At 45.1% G+C, this 22,084-nt stretch overlaps 1 protein-coding gene and 1 long non-coding RNA gene across 5 annotated transcripts in view; both read left to right on the top strand.

Moving 5' to 3' along the window:
• The window catches only part of LOC144687829 (uncharacterized), a 701,476-nt gene that overhangs the window by 534,144 nt on the left and 145,248 nt on the right, over positions 1-22,084 (top strand). The gene's annotated exons all lie outside the window — the stretch shown is intronic.
• smtnb (smoothelin b) overlaps positions 1-22,084 on the top strand; it is a 413,005-nt gene that overhangs the window by 252,856 nt on the left and 138,065 nt on the right. For all 4 annotated transcript variants that reach the window (XM_078554317.1, XM_078554318.1, XM_078554316.1 and 1 more), the window contains exons 9-10: positions 7-1,014; positions 9,973-10,031. In XM_078554317.1, the coding sequence (XP_078410443.1) occupies positions 7-1,014; positions 9,973-10,031 (1,067 nt within the window). The remainder of the gene's footprint in view (positions 1-6; positions 1,015-9,972; positions 10,032-22,084) is intronic.

Here is a 22,084-nt window from a genome sequence, read left to right as displayed (position 1 = left end):
TTTCAGAAATAGCCAGTGATATACGCACGAACAGCTCACCTATCAGGAGAACCAACTCTGTTCATGATCGAATGAAGAAATTTACGATGGACTCATCTGACCAACCGGTTGAACTTGGTACAAACTTCTCTACTTGGAAGAGAAACCAAATAAATGAAGGCAGAAACAGCAGAATTCTCCAGCAACAGCAGCTATTTTCAGGCAGCCCTGCGTTGAAGATAAAAGAAATTAGGAGTTCAGACTTGGAAACATCTCTGAAAGGGAAATCTACTGATCTTAAGGATGTATGGGAAGTGGGCAAATCTGCAGAAAAAACAAATAAACAGAATGAATACTTACTGTCCAACAGAAGTAACAAGCTCACAGGCTCAAATAGGAGTAATGGGACAGAACGGGACAGATCTACATCATTGACGGAGAGCATGTTCTGTTCTATCCAAAGGGATGGAAAGCATTCATCACAATCTGGTTATAGCTTAACTAATAGCACTGCAAAATCTAACTTTGCAACTCCAGAGGTGCACAAAGGCCAGCCTAGGACAATATCTTCATCGGTTTCTTCTTCTGGAAGCTTAAGTCATCCGATTGCATCTGAAGTTACTGTAGATAAATCAAGTAAGACAACATTACCCTTGCTGTCTTTTGACAAGGACTGCACTAAGAAATCTTTTTTGCAAAACACTGTTACTGATAAATCATACAACAGAACTCCAGGGAGGAGCAACATAAGCAAGTCACAGACACATCAGTCTGCGTCAGAGAAGGACTCTAGTAAAACCTACACAGACAGCTCAGTGCAGTTAGACCAACTTAGCTCTGCAAAGCACTCAGACCTCTCTGCTAGAACATACAGTCACTTAGAGCAAAGCCTTTCCAGACAAAAGGAGAAAGAAAAGAGATTGAACAACAACGAAGACAACATGAAGACACTTGTGACAATTGAAATCAAGGAGGGATGGAAACCAGATCTTGCCTCTACAAGGATCTCTGGCACATCTTCCTCACAGAGGGGAGGTATGTACATTTAGGGGATATCTGTCTGTTTAAGTTACAAAGGCATATCTCAGTGTCTCAATAATTATCATGTCACTGTTCCATAAAGAAATTATTTTAATATCCATTCCCTTTTAATGCTGTACTGATTTTGTTTATATGTGAAGTATTGAATTTTTCTAAAACATTAGCCTTTTATTCAAGCAGGACACTTCTACCCTGTGCTGATAATGAGTCATTACCCCTTTGGTGATTTTGCAGCAAACTTTCTGAGTCATTTGCAGAAGTATTAAATAGTTGTGACCTGAGAAGTTTGAAATAAGACAGACAATTTTTCTTCATCCTCATAAAATACCATTGGCACATTGTATTACATCGAATATTCAATTGGCTATATTTCAGATGTGAGGCACGACAGTGAGACCTGTCAGGCATAAAAATTGAGTACAATTCCGTTCATGCATGTAACCTTTCGAACAAGTGTTATTGGATATTGAAGCCTGGCTGAATTGTTTCTTCACCCCATCCTAGGGATGCTGAAGCCAAACTGCTCCCAGGATACATATCATCCAATGAGGGCACATACTAGGGTCTATGATGAGGACATTTATCTTCAGCTTCCGAGAAGGCAATAGTTAAATGATATTTTTTGGTAACCATCAATGCTGCTCATGGCAAACTGCCAGGATATGTGTAACACACTTCAAAGAGAAGTATGATCTGATCCCAGTTAAAGCATGCCCATAGATACGTCCACTGCTGCTGGCACTGTTTTGGTGTATTAGCTCTGGTTAGATTTTGCAAAGGCTATAAGGTGAGAAAAGAAGGCTGAAAGTGGCTGCTGTAAAGGGAGTAAGGAAGAGATACATGGTCTTTGGACTGCGAATGACATTGTATTGATGACCTTTCATCAGAATTGGAAAGAGTTAGGAATGTAACATGTTTTAGACAAGAACAAAGGCAGGTAAAGTGGAGCGTAGAGAAGGTTTGTGATAAGGTAGAAGGTAGGAGAGATTGAGTGCCAGATTTTGGATGCTGGTCCTGGAACCTGACACGCGGATGAATTTCGGGTCTTAAACTCGAGCCCAAGCTGCATCGTTCTCATGACGTAATTTTTAAATGTAAATGGCTTAATTGGCCAGGAGGCAGGCGTGATGCCCAATTTGAAATGTCGCCATCTCCAGGAGGTGGAAACTGTCTGCCTGGCACCAGCGACAAAGGCAGGTAGCAGCCTTTCAAAATTCAAAATGGTCCTGGAGGCATCGGAATTCTGAGACGACCTCCAGGACCACAACTTTCAGAGCCTGCCTGAATTGGGTCATAACCCCATGGCCCTTTGAGGTTTAGGCCGGAATTTTCTGGCCCAGTTGGTATCGGGCGTCAAGGCGGGTGGGTGGAGACAATATGGCGAGAAGGCCAAAAATCGGTTATATGCTATCATGAAACCAGTTTGCTCTGCTCCACTCATCAATGGCGGGTTGTGTCCAGTTGCCGCACATCGGGAATGTAATTTTAATATATTTGCATCTAATTATAAGCATAGCTCACTGGAATCATCTCCCGCATTAAATTTACTGCCCAAGTTTGCATGACTTCAGAACAGCGTGCTCCGCGACTGCCTTTAAAAGGCATGCACCAAGTGACCTGAACTTTGAGGGGAACTCAGAGGTGAGTGCACACAACCTTGTGCAGTGCTCGCGAACATTGCCCGTAGGACATCAAGGAAGAGGCGCCACACATTTGCAGGGGCCACAGGCTTTTTCCCGGCTAGCTTTCAGTGCAGTGCTGGGGCAGGGGCTCCAGTGCGTGTCATGCTCGGGGACGGGGGGGCGGGGGGGCGGGGGAGGGGGGAAAAGGCAACACGGATGGAAGGAAGTACTCAAGCATATGCCGGTGGGTGTGGAGGTGAGGGAAGTGGTCACGCATTTGGAAAAGCCTGTTAAAAGTGAGTATTCTTCTGCAGCTAAGACCGTTCAGCAGCAGCTCCATTGACATGCTTGAAGTCTTTTCTCTGAAGCTTTTCTGTTTACTCAAGCAATGCAAAAGTATGAAAGTGCCACAAAATGCTTCAGAACTTTTCACCCCTCATGCACAGATTGCAAATTAATGTGCGTTTTAGGGGGCAGCAGAGCAATTGGCCTAGTGGGCAAGTTGTACAATCCCTTGGGAAAGGTGGCCTGGTGCAATCACTGTTGGAGGCGCTCACAGCCCCTTGCAATGTCTTTATTAAGGTTTGGATGAGTATCCATCATGGCTCAAGCTAACAGCGCAACCTTGCGTTACGGGTTAGGAGAATGCCTGTGCCCGAGCTGAGAGCACAGCATGCATTCCCTTGGCCGAAGCTGCCGCCAATCGGTCAAGTGAAGTGGGGCGGAGGTGTGTGGGGTTTCAGACACCAATGAATGCACGACGCGCTGGGCATTCAAGTGGTGGCCAGCGCTCTCCAGCATGCTTGAAGGGGCCTTCATACTTAACCAAGAGAGTAACCCACAGGTTTCTCTCTTGATCCTGCAGGAGGAGAACATTAGGCTCATGGAGCCTGGAGATATAGAGGTATGTCTCAAGGCTTACAGAGACCGGCGGAGGTGCCTGGCTTGGCAAAGGGAGGAGCATTTCCCTCAAGATGAAGGGGTGGCAGGGCCTGTTGCACATGAAGCTAAAGATCCACAGTGAGCCCTTGCTTGAAGGTGCCTCGTTAGAACCAGGGTCTATAGATGGAACCTGTCATTCTTGCAGATGACCAAGAACCAGTGTCACCGAAGATTGCGCATGTCAGGGAAATGGTCGGCCATATAATGCCACCTACTACAGGATTTGGCACCACGGGAACATGGAGGACATCCGCTGCCAGTGGTCATGACTGCGGCGCTCAATGTTTTATGGCCATAGCTCCATCTAGGGCTCCACAGGTGACCTGTGCAGGATCTCGCAAGCCTCCATGCACAAGTGTATCCAGGAGGTCACGGACACCATCTTCACAAAGGCATAGAACTTCGTGCATTTCACCCCAGATCAGGGAAGCCAGGAAACAAGAGCGCTGGGATTTGCGGCAATCTCTGGTTTGCCACAGTGGAGGGTACCATCGACTGCACTCACATGGCACTTGGATCTCCGTGGCAACAAGCAGTCAACTACGTCAACTGCAAGGGCTTCCACTCACTGAATGTTCAGCTGATGTGCGACCACCAAAATCATGTCCTACAGGTCTCACAGAGAGTTTCCATGGCTCCTACATCCTCAGCAGGTTTCAGATCCCTGACACCTTCCAGGGTCCAGAGAGGCTGCAGGGTTGGCTCCTCAGGGACAAGGGCTACCCACAGAGCATATGGCTGATTGATGCCTGTGTGGCAGCATCAGAGTGCAGCAGAGTGATGGTATAACAAGGTTCATGCCATGACCTGGGCTTTGGTGGAGAAAACGATAAGCATCTTGAAAATGAGGTTCTGGTGCCTCGACAGGTCTGGTGGCGTAGTGAAATACAGTCCCCAGAGGGTGCCGTGCATCGTTGTGGCTTGCTACGCACTCCACAACCTGGCACTGCAAGGGGGGGAGGATCTGGCTCAGGAGAAGATGGAGGAACTGTACGTATCCTCCAATGAGGAGGATGTCAAAGGAGCAAAGGGGATAACAATGATGAGGTCCTTGAAGGCGAGGATGCTGGTGATGAGGCCATCGCACTGGCCAGACGAGGCAGGCGCACTTGGGAGTGCCTGATAGCCACAAGATTTGTAGAGGAGGATGACGAGGTGCAGTGAGGACAGTCCTGACATCCTCACCTTGCATCTGTGAATGTTTGACTCCTGTGTGGCTGATGGCAGCGCACATACCCTCAGCACTCAGGCTCATGTCATAGAGATGAAGCAGAGGCCCTAATAGTCGCTAGATTCCAGGAGGATGATGATGATATGCAGTGAGGACACTCCATACATCTTCACATTGCCTCTATGAATGTCTGACTCCTGTCTGGCTGAGGACAGCTCACTTGTGCTCTGTCATCATGGTCAGATCTTGAAAACGCAGCTGTGAAACTTTAAATTCACCTGCTTTTTGTCAGCCTTCAGCACCTGACCCCTTCAGGAGCACAGCATCACTGGTCACAGATGCTGAAGAGATGGGGTGCCAGCCCCACCTCAAAGGTGCTGAGAGCACACGGAGAGAATGACGGAACTCTGTGACGTCTGCCCGTGACATTCTGGCAGCAATAACAAGCACCATTGAGGTGCAGGCATCACTAATGTATCCAATTTGGTGTGAAAGAGGGAAGAGATCCTGGACTGAGACACCTGTCTTTATCTCATGCAGGAACCAAGGTTTCACATCTGACTGACACAAACACTGCTCATCAGAACAAGGAGCCATCAGCAAGGAGTTATTCTTGGGAGTTCATTAACAATAGTGAACATTAAGCACAAGTAATTAAAACCCATGCCCAGGGAGTGCAACGACATCTTCTTAACCTTCCTAACCCTGCTGCTATGTCTTGTTTCTCCCCGACATCCACAGCAGAGGTGGGGGCAGCCTACTGACTGCTACGCCTTGTCTGTGACAGCCTTGGCGGGCATTCTCTAAAGGGCTGAGACTTGGAGGACCCCAGCCTGCTTTCGAGATCCTGCTGTGTGGCAGTGGCCACCCTCCCCTGCCTATGGAACTGGAACTGCTGGGTCACAGAAAGAGAGAATTCGGATGGGCAACACTCCCAGAGTCACCTGGGTGGATGGGCCTGGGGCGTGTACCTTTTGATCCTCCTCCATATGGGTGCCTGAGGGCCCTTGACCTCTCGAGTAGAAGGGTAAGCTGGAGTGAGATTGAGCTGCCCCGCACCCCTCTCACATTGACACTGTTGGAGGCCAACTATGTTGTCAGTATTGGAGTTCAGCCGCGCAGCAGTGCGGGGCTGATGTCCTGGACCAAGGTCTCCATGGCGCCCATCACCCTACCAGTGTTGACCTTGGTGCATTGTCATGCCGGTGATGTCACCCCAGCCTGAAGGCGGATGGATTTCTCCATCGTGCCTTGCAATCTGAGGAGTGCAGCAGGTCTCCCTTCCTGATGTTCCCGAGCTTGCCTTTGTAGCCCCAGCAACTGAGGTATGACCGAGTCTGGAGGCTTCTCATCTGACTTGGACTCAGCAACCCTCAGAGTGCCAGAAACCTTGGAAGTCACTGCCGCCACCTGCTGTGGGTCAGACAGTTGGATGTGCTCACCAGATTATGACCCCAAAGTTACTCTAGAACGAGGTCCCACTGAGGTGTTTGTCTCTGCGCTGGTGGAGGGTGTGGGTCTTCAATTAGTGTGTCATCAGATTCTTCTTCCAGGTGTCTTCGGGACTTGAATTAAGGACCTGACTCATGATCCCCCACACTGCTTCCTAGATGTGCCTGCAAAAGCAAGGAGTGATAATTAATGTATAGTAGAGGACTGTGGAACAGGGGAACTGACTCACAGCATGGTTGTCTGGGATGTTGCACTGCTGGATCTTCACTTGGTTGAGCACTGCCGACCTCAACGGCAGCACAGAACAGCCCAGATCATCGCCACCCAGCTGGATGACTCCATTTTCAAAGTCCATAAGGACCTTGATGTCAGGCATTCCTCCACCAGTCTGCGACCTCTCCCTTTTGTTGTGTGCCAGCTTGTCCTGCATGAAGACAGGTGGAGAGAGTGTAAGCAGGATGCCTGCCAGGCCAGATGAGGAGGATGTCTCGTATGTGTGGATAGTGAATGGTGCCATGGACGGGATGAGGTCACATAGGGCAGATGAAAGTTGTGTGTGTGTGAGTGAGTGAATGGTGATGTCCCTAGAACTGGCAGTAAGTGAGATCCCTGTTGACGTGTAATGGGTTTGTCAGTGTGTGTTGAGAGTGATGAGAAAGGGTGACCTACCCTGGCGGAACAGAGGAGATCATTCATCCTCTTTCAGCACTGGGTGGCTGTCCTCTTTTGCAGGACGTTGGTGCTGACCACCGCTGCCACTGCCCCCGATTCTGAATTAGTGACCTTGTTTACTGGTCTTCACCCAGAGCAGGGTAGAGTACTTCACGGTAGGCTGCCATTGCATGCGGTAGGTGCCCGAGTGAGGTGTTGCTAAATTTGGGGGCAACATATCTCCTCGCTTTGGCAGCCATGACTTTGCAGCAACTTCCGATCCCTTAGAGAGTGCTAGCTCTGTTCAGGAGTGCCCTTTAAATATGGTGCCCAGATTACTGTATGCCTGAGGTGACAGCTGGGTGGACAAAACAGGGGTCATCCTGCCAGAGTTCTGGCGCGTTTCCCGGGAATGCTTTATTAATGAGATGGGATGTGCTCGGAATGGGACGATATGGCGTGATAATCCGCCACTGTGGTTGATGGATAAAACGTCCTTTTTCCAGCCTGCTACCGCACTTTGTGCAAATCAGATGAATCTGCCCTTAGGCTAGGATTTTCAAGAGGAACAATGATGTAAGGCAAAAGAAGATGGGAGAAGTAAAGGAACATGGGTTTCTCCGCAGAAGTTGTGAATGGAAAACGGAATCATCGCCAACAGTTGCTGTCCAAAAACACAAAGGGCAGAAGTTATGATGTGATCATATAATCTGCATTCCAGCTCCCTGCTTTTACCATCCACCTCTAATCATTCATGACATTTTTAAAAAATTCAGCTTTGCAATTACTATGGTTTCTTTTTTTACCTCTGATTCTTAAAATGTTTAGTTATTGTTATTTCAGTATCCTGTCTGTCTGATATCCTGTTCTTTTTGTGTTTGATAGTGGAGCTCAGACCAATTCTCCTCAACAACAAAGATTTTACAAACTGTTAATAGTTTCATCTTCTAATAATGGTTTACAGTAAATAAATATTCTATAATTATATCTGTCATAAATTGTTATATTCAAAAGCATTGTAACATCTCTTCCGTTACTGGTTTCCTGTAGCAATTTGTTTAAGTAGTGTGTGTGTGCGTGTGTGCCTGTGTGACATAGGGCAGGAATTTGGGTTTTGGGTGGAGATCTCAACTTCCAGGTCAAATGGAGATCCCAACCCAACACTGAACATTGTATGGAAATCAGTCACCCAGCAAGTGATCTTCTCCAAGTTGGTCAATTAGTGGCCAGAGAACTTGGTCGCCATCCAAATAAAGAGCAGACCCTCAAAGTTAGAGGGCCAATTGGAAGCTCTCCATCTGGGAAGGTGCTGCAGCCTGCCATTTCAAGTAAGAGATGGTGGCGCCCTCTCAGCAAGTTTTAAAACTTGGATTAAGAAATGGCCACAGCTGCCGGACCACCATTGTGGAAAGGAAACTCCTCCACAGGGAGTTCTGTGACTGCAGTTGTGGCCAGGCAGGCGGGGATGGCCTTGATCTGCTGGCAGGAGGCCACTCCAGGCCTCTGGTCTAGGTCCTGATGCCATGGGGATCCTGCAGGCCAACTGGAAAACTGTAGTCAGCCTCCAAGAATTGTTCTTAATAGGCTATTTACTCATCTTTATTGACTAGCTGCTCCTTGCAATCAGGTAGCCCTACCATCCTCGATCCTGCCTCCAGAAAATGGCCAGTGGGCGGGATGGTGCCAGCAAACTGCCGCATTGGGCAGCAGTGTATATTTTCAAACCCACTGTCTCCATTCTCGCCCCTGCCCATTGAGGGGGGGAGGTGGGTAGAATTTCGCCCATGGTGTCACTGGCTAAAATAAAAGCAATAACCAAATCATGCTTCCAGGTGGATCATGATCAGTGATTAAATATTCTTGGGGTCCCAGTCCAGGAGGTGAGCACAAAAATCAAGGCTGACACTTCTGTGCAGTGCTGAGTAAATGCCATGCGTTGAAGGTGTTATCTTTCATGTGAGACAATGAATCAAGCTCCTGTCTGTTTTCTTGGGTGGACACAATGAACCCATGGCACTATTTCAAAGAGCAGGGGAGTTTTACCAGATGTTCCGGCCAATATTTATCCCTCAATCAACATCACAGAAAACAGATTAATGGCCATTATCATATTGCTGTTGTGTGAACATTTTTTGTACAAATTGATTACCGTGTTTCCTAAATTATGACAATGACTAAACTTCAAAAGACACTTCATCAATTTTATATTGCTTTGGGATATTCAGTGGTCATGAAAGGATCTATATAAATACAACTTCTAGGTATGTTTAGGTGGAATAGATAAGGAAAGGTCAACAACAACTTCCATTTATATAGTGCCTTTATTGTAGGAAAACATTCCAAGTGACTTCATAGAAGTGTAATTAAACAAAAATTGACACTGAGCCAGAGCAGAAGATATTAGGAAGGATGACTCAAAGCTTGGCAAGAAATGTAGTATTTAAGAATGGTCTGAAAGGAGAGTGGTGAAGAGGCAGAGAGGTTAAGAGAAGTAATTTCAGAGCTTTGGGCCTAGATGGCTGAAGGCATTGTTAATTGTAAATTAATTGAATGTTAAATGTTTTCAGATGGTGGGTATTAATTGGGGACTCATCTGTGCTTTACATATATAAAGCACAAGCAGGCTGAAAGAGAGTTTTAAGTTTTTTTTGTTGGAGGTGCAGGGTATGCAACATGTGTCTCTACAAGTAAAAGCTTGTAAGTAAGTGAAGATCAAACATCAGTATTCTATCCTTCACCACCTGGCAATCTGAGTTTTGACAGGCATGGCTACCAAAAGAGGGTTTGGGTGAAGAGAGTACGGATGCACAAGGCTGGAGTTTATAGAATGATAACGTAGGAGACTCATCTTTCCAGCTATTTGAAAGAGCTCAATTTGTCCCACTCTCCTGCTCTTTCCCTATAGCCCTGCAAATGTTCCCCTTTAAGTATTTAGGAGTTGGAGGAATGTAGAGTGTACAATAACATAATTATATCTCCATTGAAGTTTTTTTTAAAAAGTCAGATATTATGCAATTCTTTGTTTCAGCATAATTTCAAAGATAATTTGATCAGTGTTGAGATAGCTCTGATAACAGAGAGGTAAAATGATTATTTCTCTCTTCTTTTTCTCAGAGCTGACATTTGGCTTGAGAGCTACTCCATTCAGAACGCTGGGTTCCAGCAGCACGATGGTAAGCTTTGCATTACTATTGTTAAGATCTCAGTAGAGACCAGTAATATTTTTACATTTCTTTTTTGGAAATCCGAAAACCCACGTATTTACTAAAGGAATAAAGCCACAAAACACATTGCTGAAAACAAAAGAATTTTGCTATACAAAACTCAAAGAACCGGATTACTAATAACTATCCGCTATCTTAAATAGCCAGTTATGTTAAAGATAGTAAAAGCACAATGAACACACTTATACTCAAAAATAAAAATACCTGGAAAAACTCAGCAGGTCTGGCAGCATCTGCGGAGAGGAACACAGTTAACGTTTTGAGTCCGTATAACTCTTCAACAGAATTAAGTAAAAATAGAAAAGAGGTGAAATATAAGCTGGTTTAAGGGGTTGGGGGGAGGGGGGGCGATGGGGGTGGTGTGGTAGAGCTGGATAGAGGGCCAGTGATAGGTGGAGATAGCCAAAAGATGTCATAGACAAAAGAACAAAGAGGTGTTGAAGGTGGTGATATTATCTAAGGAATGTGCTAATTAAGGGTAGAAAGCAGGACAAGCAAGGTACAGATAGCCCTAGTGGGGGTGGGGTGGGGTGAAGGGAAGGGTTCGAAATAGGCTAAAAGGTAGAGATAAAACAATGGATGGAAATACATTTAAAAATAATGGAAATAGGTGGGAAAAGAAAAATCTATATAAATTATTGGGGAAAAAAAAGGGGGGGATCGGAAAGGGGGTGGGGATAGAGATGGAGGAGACAGTTCATGATCTAAAGTTGTCAAACTCAATATTCAGTCCGGAAGGCTGTAAAGTGCCTAGTCGGAAGATGAGGCGCTGTTCCTCCAGTTTGCGTTGAGCTTCACTGGAACAATGCAGCAGGCCAAGGACGGACATGTGGGCATGAGAGCAGGGTGGAGCATTGAAATAGCAAGAGACAGGGAGGTCTGGGTCATGCTTGCGGACAGACCGAAGGTGTTGTGCAAAGCGGTCACCCAGTCTGCGTTTGGTCTCTCCAATGTAGAGGAAACCGCATTGGGAGCAACGAATGCAGTAGACTAAATTGAGGGAAGTGCAAGTGAAATGCTGCTTCACTTGAAAGGAGTGTTTGGGCTCTTGGATGGTGAGGAGAGGGGAAGTAAAGGGGCAGGTGTTGCACCTTCTGTGGTTGCATGGGAAGGTGCCGTGGGAGGGGGTTGAGGTATAGGGGGTGATGGAGGAGTGGACCAGGGTGTCCCAGAGGGAATGATCCCTGCGGAATGCCGCCAGGAGGGGTGAAGGGAAGATGTGTTTGGTGGTGGCATCATGCTGGAGTTGGCGGAAATGGCGGAGGATGATCCTTTGAATGCGGAGCCTGGTGGGGTGATAAGTGAGGACAAGGGGAACCCTATCATGGTTCTGGGAGGAAGAGGAAGGTGTGAGGGCGGATGCGCAGGAGACGGGCCGGACACGGTTAAGGGCCCTGTCAACCACCATGGGTGGAAAACTTTGGTTAAGGAAGAAGGAAGACATGTCAGAGGAACTGTTTTTGAAAGTGGCATCATCAGAACAGATGCGACAGAGGCGAAGGAACTGAGAGAATAGGATGGAGTCCTTACAGGAAGCAGGGTGTGAGGAGCTGTAGTCGAGGTAGCTGTGGGAGTCGGTAGGCTTGTAATGAATATTGGTGGACAGTCTGTCACCAGAAATTGAGACAGAGAGGTCAAGGAAGGGAAGGGAAGTGTCAGAGATGGACCATGTGAAAATGATGGAAGGGTGGAAATTGGAAGCAAAATTAATAAATTTTTCCAGGTCCAGACGAGAGCATGAAGCAGCACCGAAGCAATCATTGATGTACCAGAGAAAGAGTTGTGGGAGGGGGCCTGAGTAGGACTGGAACAAGGAATGTTCCACATACCCCACAAAGAGACAGTCCTGTTTGCGGATTTTGGGTATGAGGTAGAAGCGGGCCGTTCGAGGTTGGGAGATTGAGGTTGGAAGCTGTGGAAGGAAGATCTCCAGAGGAGTTGAGGTCAGTAACAATCCTGGAAACAATGGCTTGATGTTCAGTGGTGGGGTCATGGTCCAGGGGGAGGTAAGAGGAAGTGTCTGCGAGTTGACGCTCAGCCTCTGCGAGGTAGAGGTCAGTGCGCCAGACAACAACTGCACCAGCCTTGTCAGCAGGTTTGATGACAATGTCAGGGTTGGACCTGAGAGAATGGAGTGCAGCAAGTTCAGAGAGAGACAGGTTAGAGTGGGTGAGAGGAGCAGAGAAATTGAGACGACTAATGTCACGCCGACAGTTCTCAATGAAAAGATCAAGAGAAGGTAAGAATCCAGAGGGAGGGGTCTAGGTGGAGGGAGAATATTGGAGGAAGAGAGAGGGTAATGGCAATGTGAACAGCCCCTTTCTGCCCAGAATGTGCATGAAGAATTACTTTGAGTGAGATACCAGTGACTGGAACCGCAATTGCCCGTTAAGCAACAGTTCCACACTCATACCTTTTCTTTGTCACTGACAATCATATTTCCATCTTGGCCACAAGGCAAAACTAAAAGCCACCACACAATAAACATTCCACACCAAATTTATAAATAAAATCATGCCACATTAGCAGCAAACACAGGAGAAAATGGCCTGTGATTGGAGGAGCAGCTCCATGCAGAACATGTTTGACTGGCATTTTGAAAACTGGCTCTGGGGGCCACATAGAGGGGCTTCACAGGCCAAATGTTGGACAAGCTTGCCTTAATACCTGTATTCATGTTCCTTTAGCTATCCAGGTGCTTCTATGTAGTGTTACCCTATTGGCTGCAACATGACTGGTGGAAAGCTGCTGAATTTCAATGGCGTGGACTAAGGTGGCCTTGGAAGATGACCTTGAGCAGCTCTGGGCCTAACAGGCCCAGTTTCAAACTGCACTATCTTGGAATGAGTGGCAGCAGTCTGGGTTGGCTGGCTGACGGGCAACAGCAAGGGCACTGGCGGAGTAGCAGGGATGAGACCACAATACTGTAATCTTGAGAGAGGACAGAAGGTTTACATTCCATGGAACTACAACCGCTCGCCCAGAGCTGCACCTTTGCAATCCCAGTAATCTGTTGCTATCCAAACCATGATGGCAGCATTCTGAGCTTGCATGTTAGCAAGCTGACCCTGCATAATTTGAGCCTGAGCTTCCATAGCAGCACCCAGACTTCTAGTTCATAGCTACTTGTGCTGCAATGGATTCTGCATCTAACTATATGCAGATCTCATCTCTGTTATCCTCTAAATTACATGCAGCGTCTGTTTCTGGTTGGTGCCTGTGAGTGTGAAAATGGATGATGACGTGTCTTCATCATCACTGTCTTTATGTTTCTCCACTGCCCGGCCAGTTTGCATTCCTTGGGTATCTGAAAGAAGAAAGGCACAAGGCTAAGGTTGTGGTGAGAGGAGAGGGTGGGAAAGTAATAGGTACATGCTTACACCATCTTGTAAGTCAGAAGAGATTGTGGGATGAAGAAGTGGGACATGAGAAGGAGATTTAGGTGTGAGGATATCATCATCTTCAATGAAATCCGTCTTGCCACTGGCCACAGGGCCACTATTGCTATTAATTTGACTGCACCATCTCCTCCTTGAGTGTTCAGACATGCAGGCGTGTCCACCACCCCCTGGTTAGCTCCTGCTGTCTCTGGTTAAGCACCATCTTGACCTCCAAGAGAGAGGAAGATGTGTCATTGAATGTGGTGCAATGTGTGGGTGATGTGGCTGTCATGGTTGAACAGCTGGCAGTGTGTGCAAGCTGTGAAGTGTGGATGTGAGGCATGCAGCAGTGCTAAGTGTGAGGTAAAGCTATGAATGTGAGATGTGACATGATTGTCAGTAGGTGAGCGAAGAAGTGTATGTGTGTGTGTGTGTGGATAGGGGTGGGATGTGGCTGTTGAAGATATGTTCACTGGCCTTGGCCATTTGTGTGAGGTCATTGAACTTGCAACACTACATCCAGCTCCTCGTAGCTGGACTTCTGACATTGACTTTGACAGCTATCTGCTCCCATAGCCTTTTGTGTTTGCGTCTGGAGGACCGCCTAGCCCCCTGCAGCTACAGGACATCTTTCCTACTTTCCACATTCTCCGCCAAGGCAGCATCTGAAAACCTTGGAGCCTACACTCTCCCGTTTTGTGTTATTCTGCACTGTTTCTCCAGTCAGATTCACTTGTGCATGATTGCCAGCACCTGCTCCAGCTACAATGCCTTTAGCATTTAAGCAGCGTAGGCTAATTGTAAGAAGTGCTCAAAAGTTATGATTTTAGGTCCCCTGCTGATGTTTGCAGCCAATGGACAGTTAGTACTGGCTGCATGCAGCAATCAGTTTAATAAGCAGGTAGCACAATGGGATGCTGGCTGCATTTCAACATCAAGATCTCCTTGCATTTAGCACACACTGCCTTTATCTCTCGGAAAAGCTGGTCTGCAATTGATAAGTGTGAATTATGAGGCAGTTACACAAGATGATTCAGGCTGAGTTCAGAACTCATAATGAATCTCCACATTTTCTGAACCCTGAAACTTGAGAGGAGTAATGTTGCTTGCTCCTATATGCATTCATTCAGTGTTTTTTAAGTATGTACATTTGTGCCAAGGACCAGATCATCTGCCTAAATGGTGGGCTGATTAAATGAATTTCTGCAGCATCCACTGTTTATGTCTAGTTATATGAAATCAACAGTGCCAAAATATAAGCATTTGTTATATAAGCAATTGCTTAATATGCATCATGGAATTCATGGAAGGATGTTGCAAAGTTACTAATTATTGACTTTGAGTGATTTAATAGGATGTGTTGTAGGGTGTTGGATACTATTCAGTAGGTCTTAATGAAGTCTTCTTAGTCTTAAGTAGGTTAACTGTATGTATTTACTAACTACAAGAACTGTGTGTGGCTCAGTCCATAGCACCCTCGCCTTTGAATCAGAAGGTTGTGTGTTCATGTCCCACTCCCGGAAACCAAGAACTGTGATTGTACTCAAAAGAGTTGCAATCTGTGACTGTTGATAACTCGAAAGAATTTTGGTGTCAGCTGTGGCTCAGTTCATAGCACCCTCGCCTTTGAACCAGAGGGTTGTGGGTTCATGTCCCACTCCCGGAAACCAAGAACTGTGATTGTACTCGAAAGAGTTGCAATCTGTGACTGTTGATAACTTGAAAGAGTTTGTTACGGTTTCAAAGGTGTCAGCTGTGGCTCAGTTCATAGCACCCTCGCCTTTGAATCAGAGGGTTGTGGGTTTGTGTCCCACTCCCGGAAACCAAGAACTGTGATTGTACTCGATAGAGTTGCAATCTGTGACTGTTGATAACTCGAAATAATTTTGAGGTGTCGGCTGTGGCTCAGTCCATAGCACCCTCGCCTTTGCATCAGAAGGTTGTGGGTTCATGTCCCACTCCCGGAAACCAAGAACTGTGATTGTACTCAAAAGAGTTGCAATCTGTGACTGTTGATAACTCGAAAGAATTTTGTTACGGTCTCAGCTACTATTAATACTGGACAATTCAGATTCCAAAGTGAAACCTGACTTGATAGATCCTGACATTTTTTTGGAAATCATAGAGGAAAGTTACTGAACAAATTAACAGGAGTTTGCTGATAAACTTTTAATACAAGGAATAAAATATTTATTGAAACAAGAAAAATGAACTATATTACACCAGATGAACAGGTTGGAAAGATCTCAATACAAACACAAGACGACAGTTCAAAATTCCCACTATTCCTTTACCCCAGCAATATCTTTACAGACAGATAAACCAGTGAAGAGTTATCACTCGCTTAACACAAAGGCTTCTTGCTTGAGACAGGCACAGTTGCAAACTGTTTTCTTCTGGTGAATTCCTGAGCATTCACTGGATGCTTCTCACACAACTTGTATCTCTCCCTGAGATAACCAAAAATACACTCCAAACTCACTGTTTCTTCAACTGCAGGACAAACAAATAAGTTCCATAAACTCAGTCTCTGAGGAGGTGCTAACCTCATTACTTTACTGAGTTTCATAACTGATTATTCAGTTAACTACTGCCCACTAGTCTTGCATCTTTTTCTTCTCAGAAAGCTTAAAATACCTGTATTCTCTCTCTGACACACACTGAACACTCATTCTCTCCACTCCTGTCTTTTCTGTCCCTGTGTCCCTGGATCACTATTGCTAAGGCATCAGTAGAGCTTTTCTACTTTGTGTTTTGTTTCTAGAATCACTGAACTTTCAACCCTTTAAACCCATCTCTTTAATTCCAGGGATTGTAAGACCCCATTAAAAATGTATATATACAAACAAACGCAGAAGACCTGAGACCTTTTAGTCACAAGTCTATCCAGATACCCGGGCATCAATGTTCATAAACAAAACCTAAATGAGACTGAAACCATTGTACCTTTCTTAACACACATATATATACATTATGTGTGTGTAATATATAAATTCAACTTAAAACTGTTCATTGTTCATAACAATATATACAGTCAAGGGTTCAAGCTAGGAGCTGTCTCCATGCTTGCTTGTGCACACGGCTCTCTCCAACACTAGAATGACCCCTAGGTGTTGGGAATGTGTTTTCTTACATCACTGTGTGGGCGGTACTGTACTCAGTCCCATGTTATAGGATGTTTCTTTTCTATCAGTTGATAGCTTAACTATTAGACAACACACACAAAATGTTACTAATTAAGCACATTTGGAACGTTACTATATCTTAAAGCAGTGCTTCCCAAACTTTTTCCCGATGTGACCCAATTTTAATGCCTCAGACTTTGCGTGACCCCAGACTGAAAATTCGGGGGATGAAAGTTGTTGAGGGGGGGCGGGGGGGTGTGCGGGGGGGCTAGCTTTAGGTCTAAACAGGAGTTCAGCATGGGGGGAGTTGATGAAAAAGCAGGATTTCTCCAAAAAAGACATAACTACTATTCACAGGTTTTTTTTGCAGTAATCACAGGCCTTAAAAAGCAGTCCATTAGGTCACGCCACCAACAAAAATCAGCAAGCATTTAAAGAGGCCTCGCAGCTGTCAGACATCAGTCCAAGCTCCACAACAGGCAGTGATGCCTTAGAGCTCATGACCCGATCTTCTGGCCCCACTGGGGGTCGCCATGCACAGTTTAAGAAGCCCTATCTTAAAGGTGTACTTTGCATCTCTGGATTAGGGTTTCTCTGGAACCCCTCTCTCTGTCACTGATTCTTCTCCCTCTTTGTTTATAGGATTTCCCTCCTTTACCTCTCCCTTTCTCATTTTGGTCATGTTTTCTTCTCTTCCTTCCCATTCAAAGCACTTAGGGTGGCCTGGGGAGAAAATTGATGATACATAGACCCACAGTAATGTTGATGCAGGTTAGATTCCTCTGCTCATACTGGGACACTATGAAGTTTCATAGGGTAGTGGCCTCTTTCCCTGTTCTACTGAAACATGGGCAATGCTGAGACAGGCTTGCCTTGAGGCTCAAGATCAACCAGAAACTTGCACACTCAATCTATTACACTCTATCCTAATATCTTTTTTCCCTCTTTTTGTGAGGGCAACAGTAATTCTTTGAAAGATTAACAGCCTTTTTTTATAGTTAGTCTGATTTAAATGGAGTTTGTAAATGTGCCAATTACTGCCTGGAATTCATATATTGCAGCTCGTGTGGCTTTCTTTTGTACTTTCTAAAATAAGCCTAAAGGCCATTTTCCTGTCCCCCCAAAAAATACTCATTTGATTCTGCTGATTAAGATATTCACAAACTTTATAAAACAATTATCCTAATGGATCAGTGAATAAAGCTCCTGCCCAGTCTGGCACAAATTTAAATAGATTGAAAAGCAAGCAGTTCAGTTCTGTGTTATAGTTGATCAGCTTGGTCATCAGTTGAATTGCGCCAATAGCCAGAGCACCATAGACTTTTTAAAATATACCCTTCCTTTGACTTTGGAAAAATATACTGATAGGTTGTATGACATTTGCTCCCAAACCAGGGCTCTTGCTTCTATTTGCAATACAGTGAGCAATTCAAGAGCATATGTACATTTGCATGCCTGATGAGGATATGATTGAGGTTCGCTGCGATAGCTCACATGATCAAGAAACCAGCTAAAATTCAGGCCTAGGCTTTCTCCATGTATTCCCACCCCTGCCCACCAAATGGGGTTCATCTCTGGGTTGTGACAAAGCTTTTACCTCCCACAACATGCCTCACTGGCCCTTGCTGAATTTCCAACATATTGGAGGCAGACTCCTGAGTTTCCTGTCAAAATTAAAGTAATGCTGACATGGGGGTTCTTGGATTGCTGGGTGTGGTGAGCGCAGGGCAGTTAGATGCCACAGTGCTGGCATACTAACAAGCTCCATGCTGCCTGCAAAACAGTGTTTTTTGTTCCAAAAGATTCCTGGGCCTGTGCAAGCCAGTCCTTCTTGGGCACTTGCATAGGTGCTAGCTGCTCAAAGGTTTCTAGTACTTGATCTGTCTACCATTAAACACTGGATACTTGGACAAATCAGACAGCACTCATGACCAGCATCTAAACAGTGCAAGTGATGTGTAATTCTGTTTGCCGATGCTGGATGGGTTTTTCGTGCTTAAGTGGAACTGGTCCCTTTGCAGTAAGGTGAAGATTGGCAAAGCTTTCCATCCCTGGTGTGGAATCTTGTTGAGGCATTTGGGGTCTTGCCTGCTAGCTGGAGAGCTAGTGAGAGACCTGTGCTGCTTCTTTTCTGGAAGACCCACCGAACCAGAAGCCAATCAGGCAGTGGCCAGGCCAGTGGCTAAGTCAGCGGTGGACCCTCCCCTGGGATCATGACCCCAGGGCCAGAGCTCTCACCTACTGAGAGCTTCCGGCCAATCAGAGGCTGGCAGCTCTTGTGCACAGCAGTGCCACAGGGGAGGTGGTGGCTGCTGCTGGAAGGAAAGGCACCGGAGTCCCAGGATTGCAAAGTGGCCCAAGCCACAAGTAAATAATATGGGGGGAGGGGTTCGCGGGATGAGGGTCATGAGGAGAGGGGCATAGGTGGTTGGCAGCAAGGGCAGGTGGTTGTGGTTCTCAGCGGACCTCCCCGATGTCCAGTTCCTCAATCAGGCACTGAGTGCCTTTGATCGAGGGACCACCTCCCTCACCAATAAAATGGTGACAAGCAACCCGCACAGGTTTACTTTCATGCAGGCCGTGTGGTTACAGGCCAGCCTACAGTTGGTTTAATACCAGCAGTGGCAGTATGAGGCCCTTAAGTGGTCATTTATTGGCCACTTAAGGGCCTCAATTGGCAGCGGAGCGGGAAAGTTGACCATGGACCTTTCCGCCCAGAAGTTAATTTGGGCAGAGGCAGGAAGGGGGCAGGTTTCCAATTCACCACCATCCCATCTAAGTACATGCTCTCCCTGTCTCCAAGCTCACCACCAGCGAGAGCACAAAATTCCACCCCTGTTCTCTATGTCTAGACTCATACTTGAAGAATGGATAGTTGGTGAGGTATCGGAGGGTGGCCAAGTACTTGATCTGCATCAATATAAATTCACATCTTCAGAGACCAGAGGAAAAAATTGGCAGATTACAAATTTCATAAAGTAAAATAGATGTATTTACCTTTGAGTTTGAATGCAGTAGGACAGCAGTGCTTTCTGGATTTTCAGTGAATTTTGTTGGATAATAAAAGCTTGCTTTTCAACAGCTCCTTACCACAACATAGAAATATCTCAAAGCACTCTGCAACATGAATTACTTCGAAATGCAGTGACTGTTAACCGATGTGACTGCAGCTACTTTGTGATCAACAAGACCCTGCAAATAGCAGTGAAATTAATGATCAGTTTATCTGTTTGGTGTTGCTTGAGGGAGGATTATTTCCCAGCATACTAGGCTCTGCTCTTATTCAAGTAATGCCATGGAATGCTTAATGTGCACTAGAATCACAGATCAAACAGGGGACCTTAGTTTAATATCTCATGCTTCAGTACTGCACTGAATTGTCAGCCTAGGGACCATTAGTTCTAATAAGGGTAAAATGTATTCTTCTGCAAAACAGAAGTCTAATCATTGAGCTGAAGGATACTTGGGTTTTGTTGTAATCCAGCTCATTCCAGTTAGCAGGTTATAATGAATAGAACTACTGACACCATACTGCTTTGTGATAATTCAGGACATACAAGTAGTTGAGTTAACAACGTTAATGTAACTAAATTAATCATTTCCCACAGCAGTAATACTAGTGGTTGCAGGCCCCAATCTGAAATTGAGACAATTTCAGATTCAGATGGTTGGATTTCAGTCCTACATTTGAACATACAAATTAGGAGCAGGAGTAGGCCATTCGGCCTCTCGGGTCAACTCCACCATTCAATAAGATAATCGCTGATCTGATTGTGGCCTCACCTCCACATTCTGCCTATCCCTGATAACCGTTGACTCCCTGGTTAGTTTCTTCACTATCTACCTCTGCCTTAAAAATATGCAATGACCCTGCCTTCACCGCTCTCTGGGGAAGAGTTCCAAAAACTCTCAACCATCTGAGAGAAAAAAATTCTCCTCATCTCCTTCTTAAATGGGAGATCCCTTATTTTCAAACTGCATCCCTGAGTTCTAGCCTCTCCTACAAGGGGAAACATCCTTTCAGCATCCACCCTGTCAAGTCCCCTCAGGACCTTGTATGTTGTCACTGTTGACTTCATAAATTAAAAATTAACCAATTCCACGATTATTGATGTTGGAAAACATTTAAGGTGCTCAGTGGCAGATTAAATCCAGAAGCTCAGTCAAGGCCGGCACTGTGACTCTCTGTCCCCTCTCTGCCTCTATGTGGGCTTGGCCTTAGCTTCATTTCTGTGGGTGTGTCTCATGTTCTTGCTGTTTCACATGTTCTCTCCATTGTGCATGCAGACAGGCACTTCTCTCTTTTGCTTCAGGAACTGTATGGAGCAAGTTCTAAACTCAAACTTGGGTAGCAATTCTCTATGTAATGGGATGTCAAATATTGGACTGATAAGAATCGAGATTTTTTAAAAATTCAGGTGCAATAATGAAATATGACAAGATTATTTTGTTCATTACTTAATTTTGAAAAGGCTTCAGCTTAACTAATGCTCTACTTCCTGTCAGAATTTGACCGTAATTAATTTGATTGTTGAATTTCTTTGAAGATATAATCACCCAAAGCACTAGTCCATTCACTAATGGATTGTGTTTAAGTTCTAATATATTTACTAACTATTGTTGCTACTAGAGGAATTAATAGTTATAGCATTTCTTTACATAGGTAGACCAGCTGTTGAAATTTCCACAATCCAAATATTTGAAGAATGATCTTAAAATTTAAACTGAATGAATAAAATAATTAATGAAAATATTGTTTAACTGTTGCACTGCCTCAAATTCCACATTTAAAAATTAAAATGACTCCAAGATGGAAAATGACTCCTTCCAACTGTCAGTACATATCCCTTTCTAATTTCCAAATTTAAACATCTTGTTTCTGTACTTTGATCTTACTGCCTGACTTATGCTGCACACTTATTTTTATGTAGATTATTGGATGTTAGGAATATCACTTAAATATAATGACATTAGGAAGAGAATTGCAAATTTAGTAATAAGATTGATTGTGTATAGTGACAATTTGAAGCTGTTATGCTTTATAGGCTATTAATTAGATTGATGCACAATCCTATACATGTTATTGACAAGAATTTTAAATCATTTCTGATATTTTGTTAAGCTATAAGATCTTTAAGATCTGCACATACTTCTACAAAACCTTACTTTCTGATGTGATATTCTTATCACAGTTTTGTGTCAACTTTTTCCATTATGAAATTCTATGTTTTAATTTCTAATGGAAATTACCAGTATAAATGTGTCATGTTATATGTGCACTTGGGAGACAACTGGAAGACAGTTGTCTTGGTGCCATGGCCTCTGGAGGCTGACTGTTTGGAGGGGCATTAGAAGAGGTGAAGGAAAGCTCAACTGGCTGGGAAGAGGACCCAGAAAAAACCGAGGCCAATGATTCCTGCACCATCTCAGCCCACTGCCTTCATCTGCAGCAGAGACTACCATGACGGAGTGGAGCTCCTGAGCCACACCAGGCAAT

This window comes from Cetorhinus maximus, chromosome 12 (assembly GCF_964194155.1).
Source record: "Cetorhinus maximus chromosome 12, sCetMax3.hap1.1, whole genome shotgun sequence".
NCBI classification, from domain to species: Eukaryota; Metazoa; Chordata; class Chondrichthyes; order Lamniformes; family Cetorhinidae; genus Cetorhinus; species Cetorhinus maximus.
This window is presented reverse-complemented; position numbering and strand designations above follow the sequence as displayed.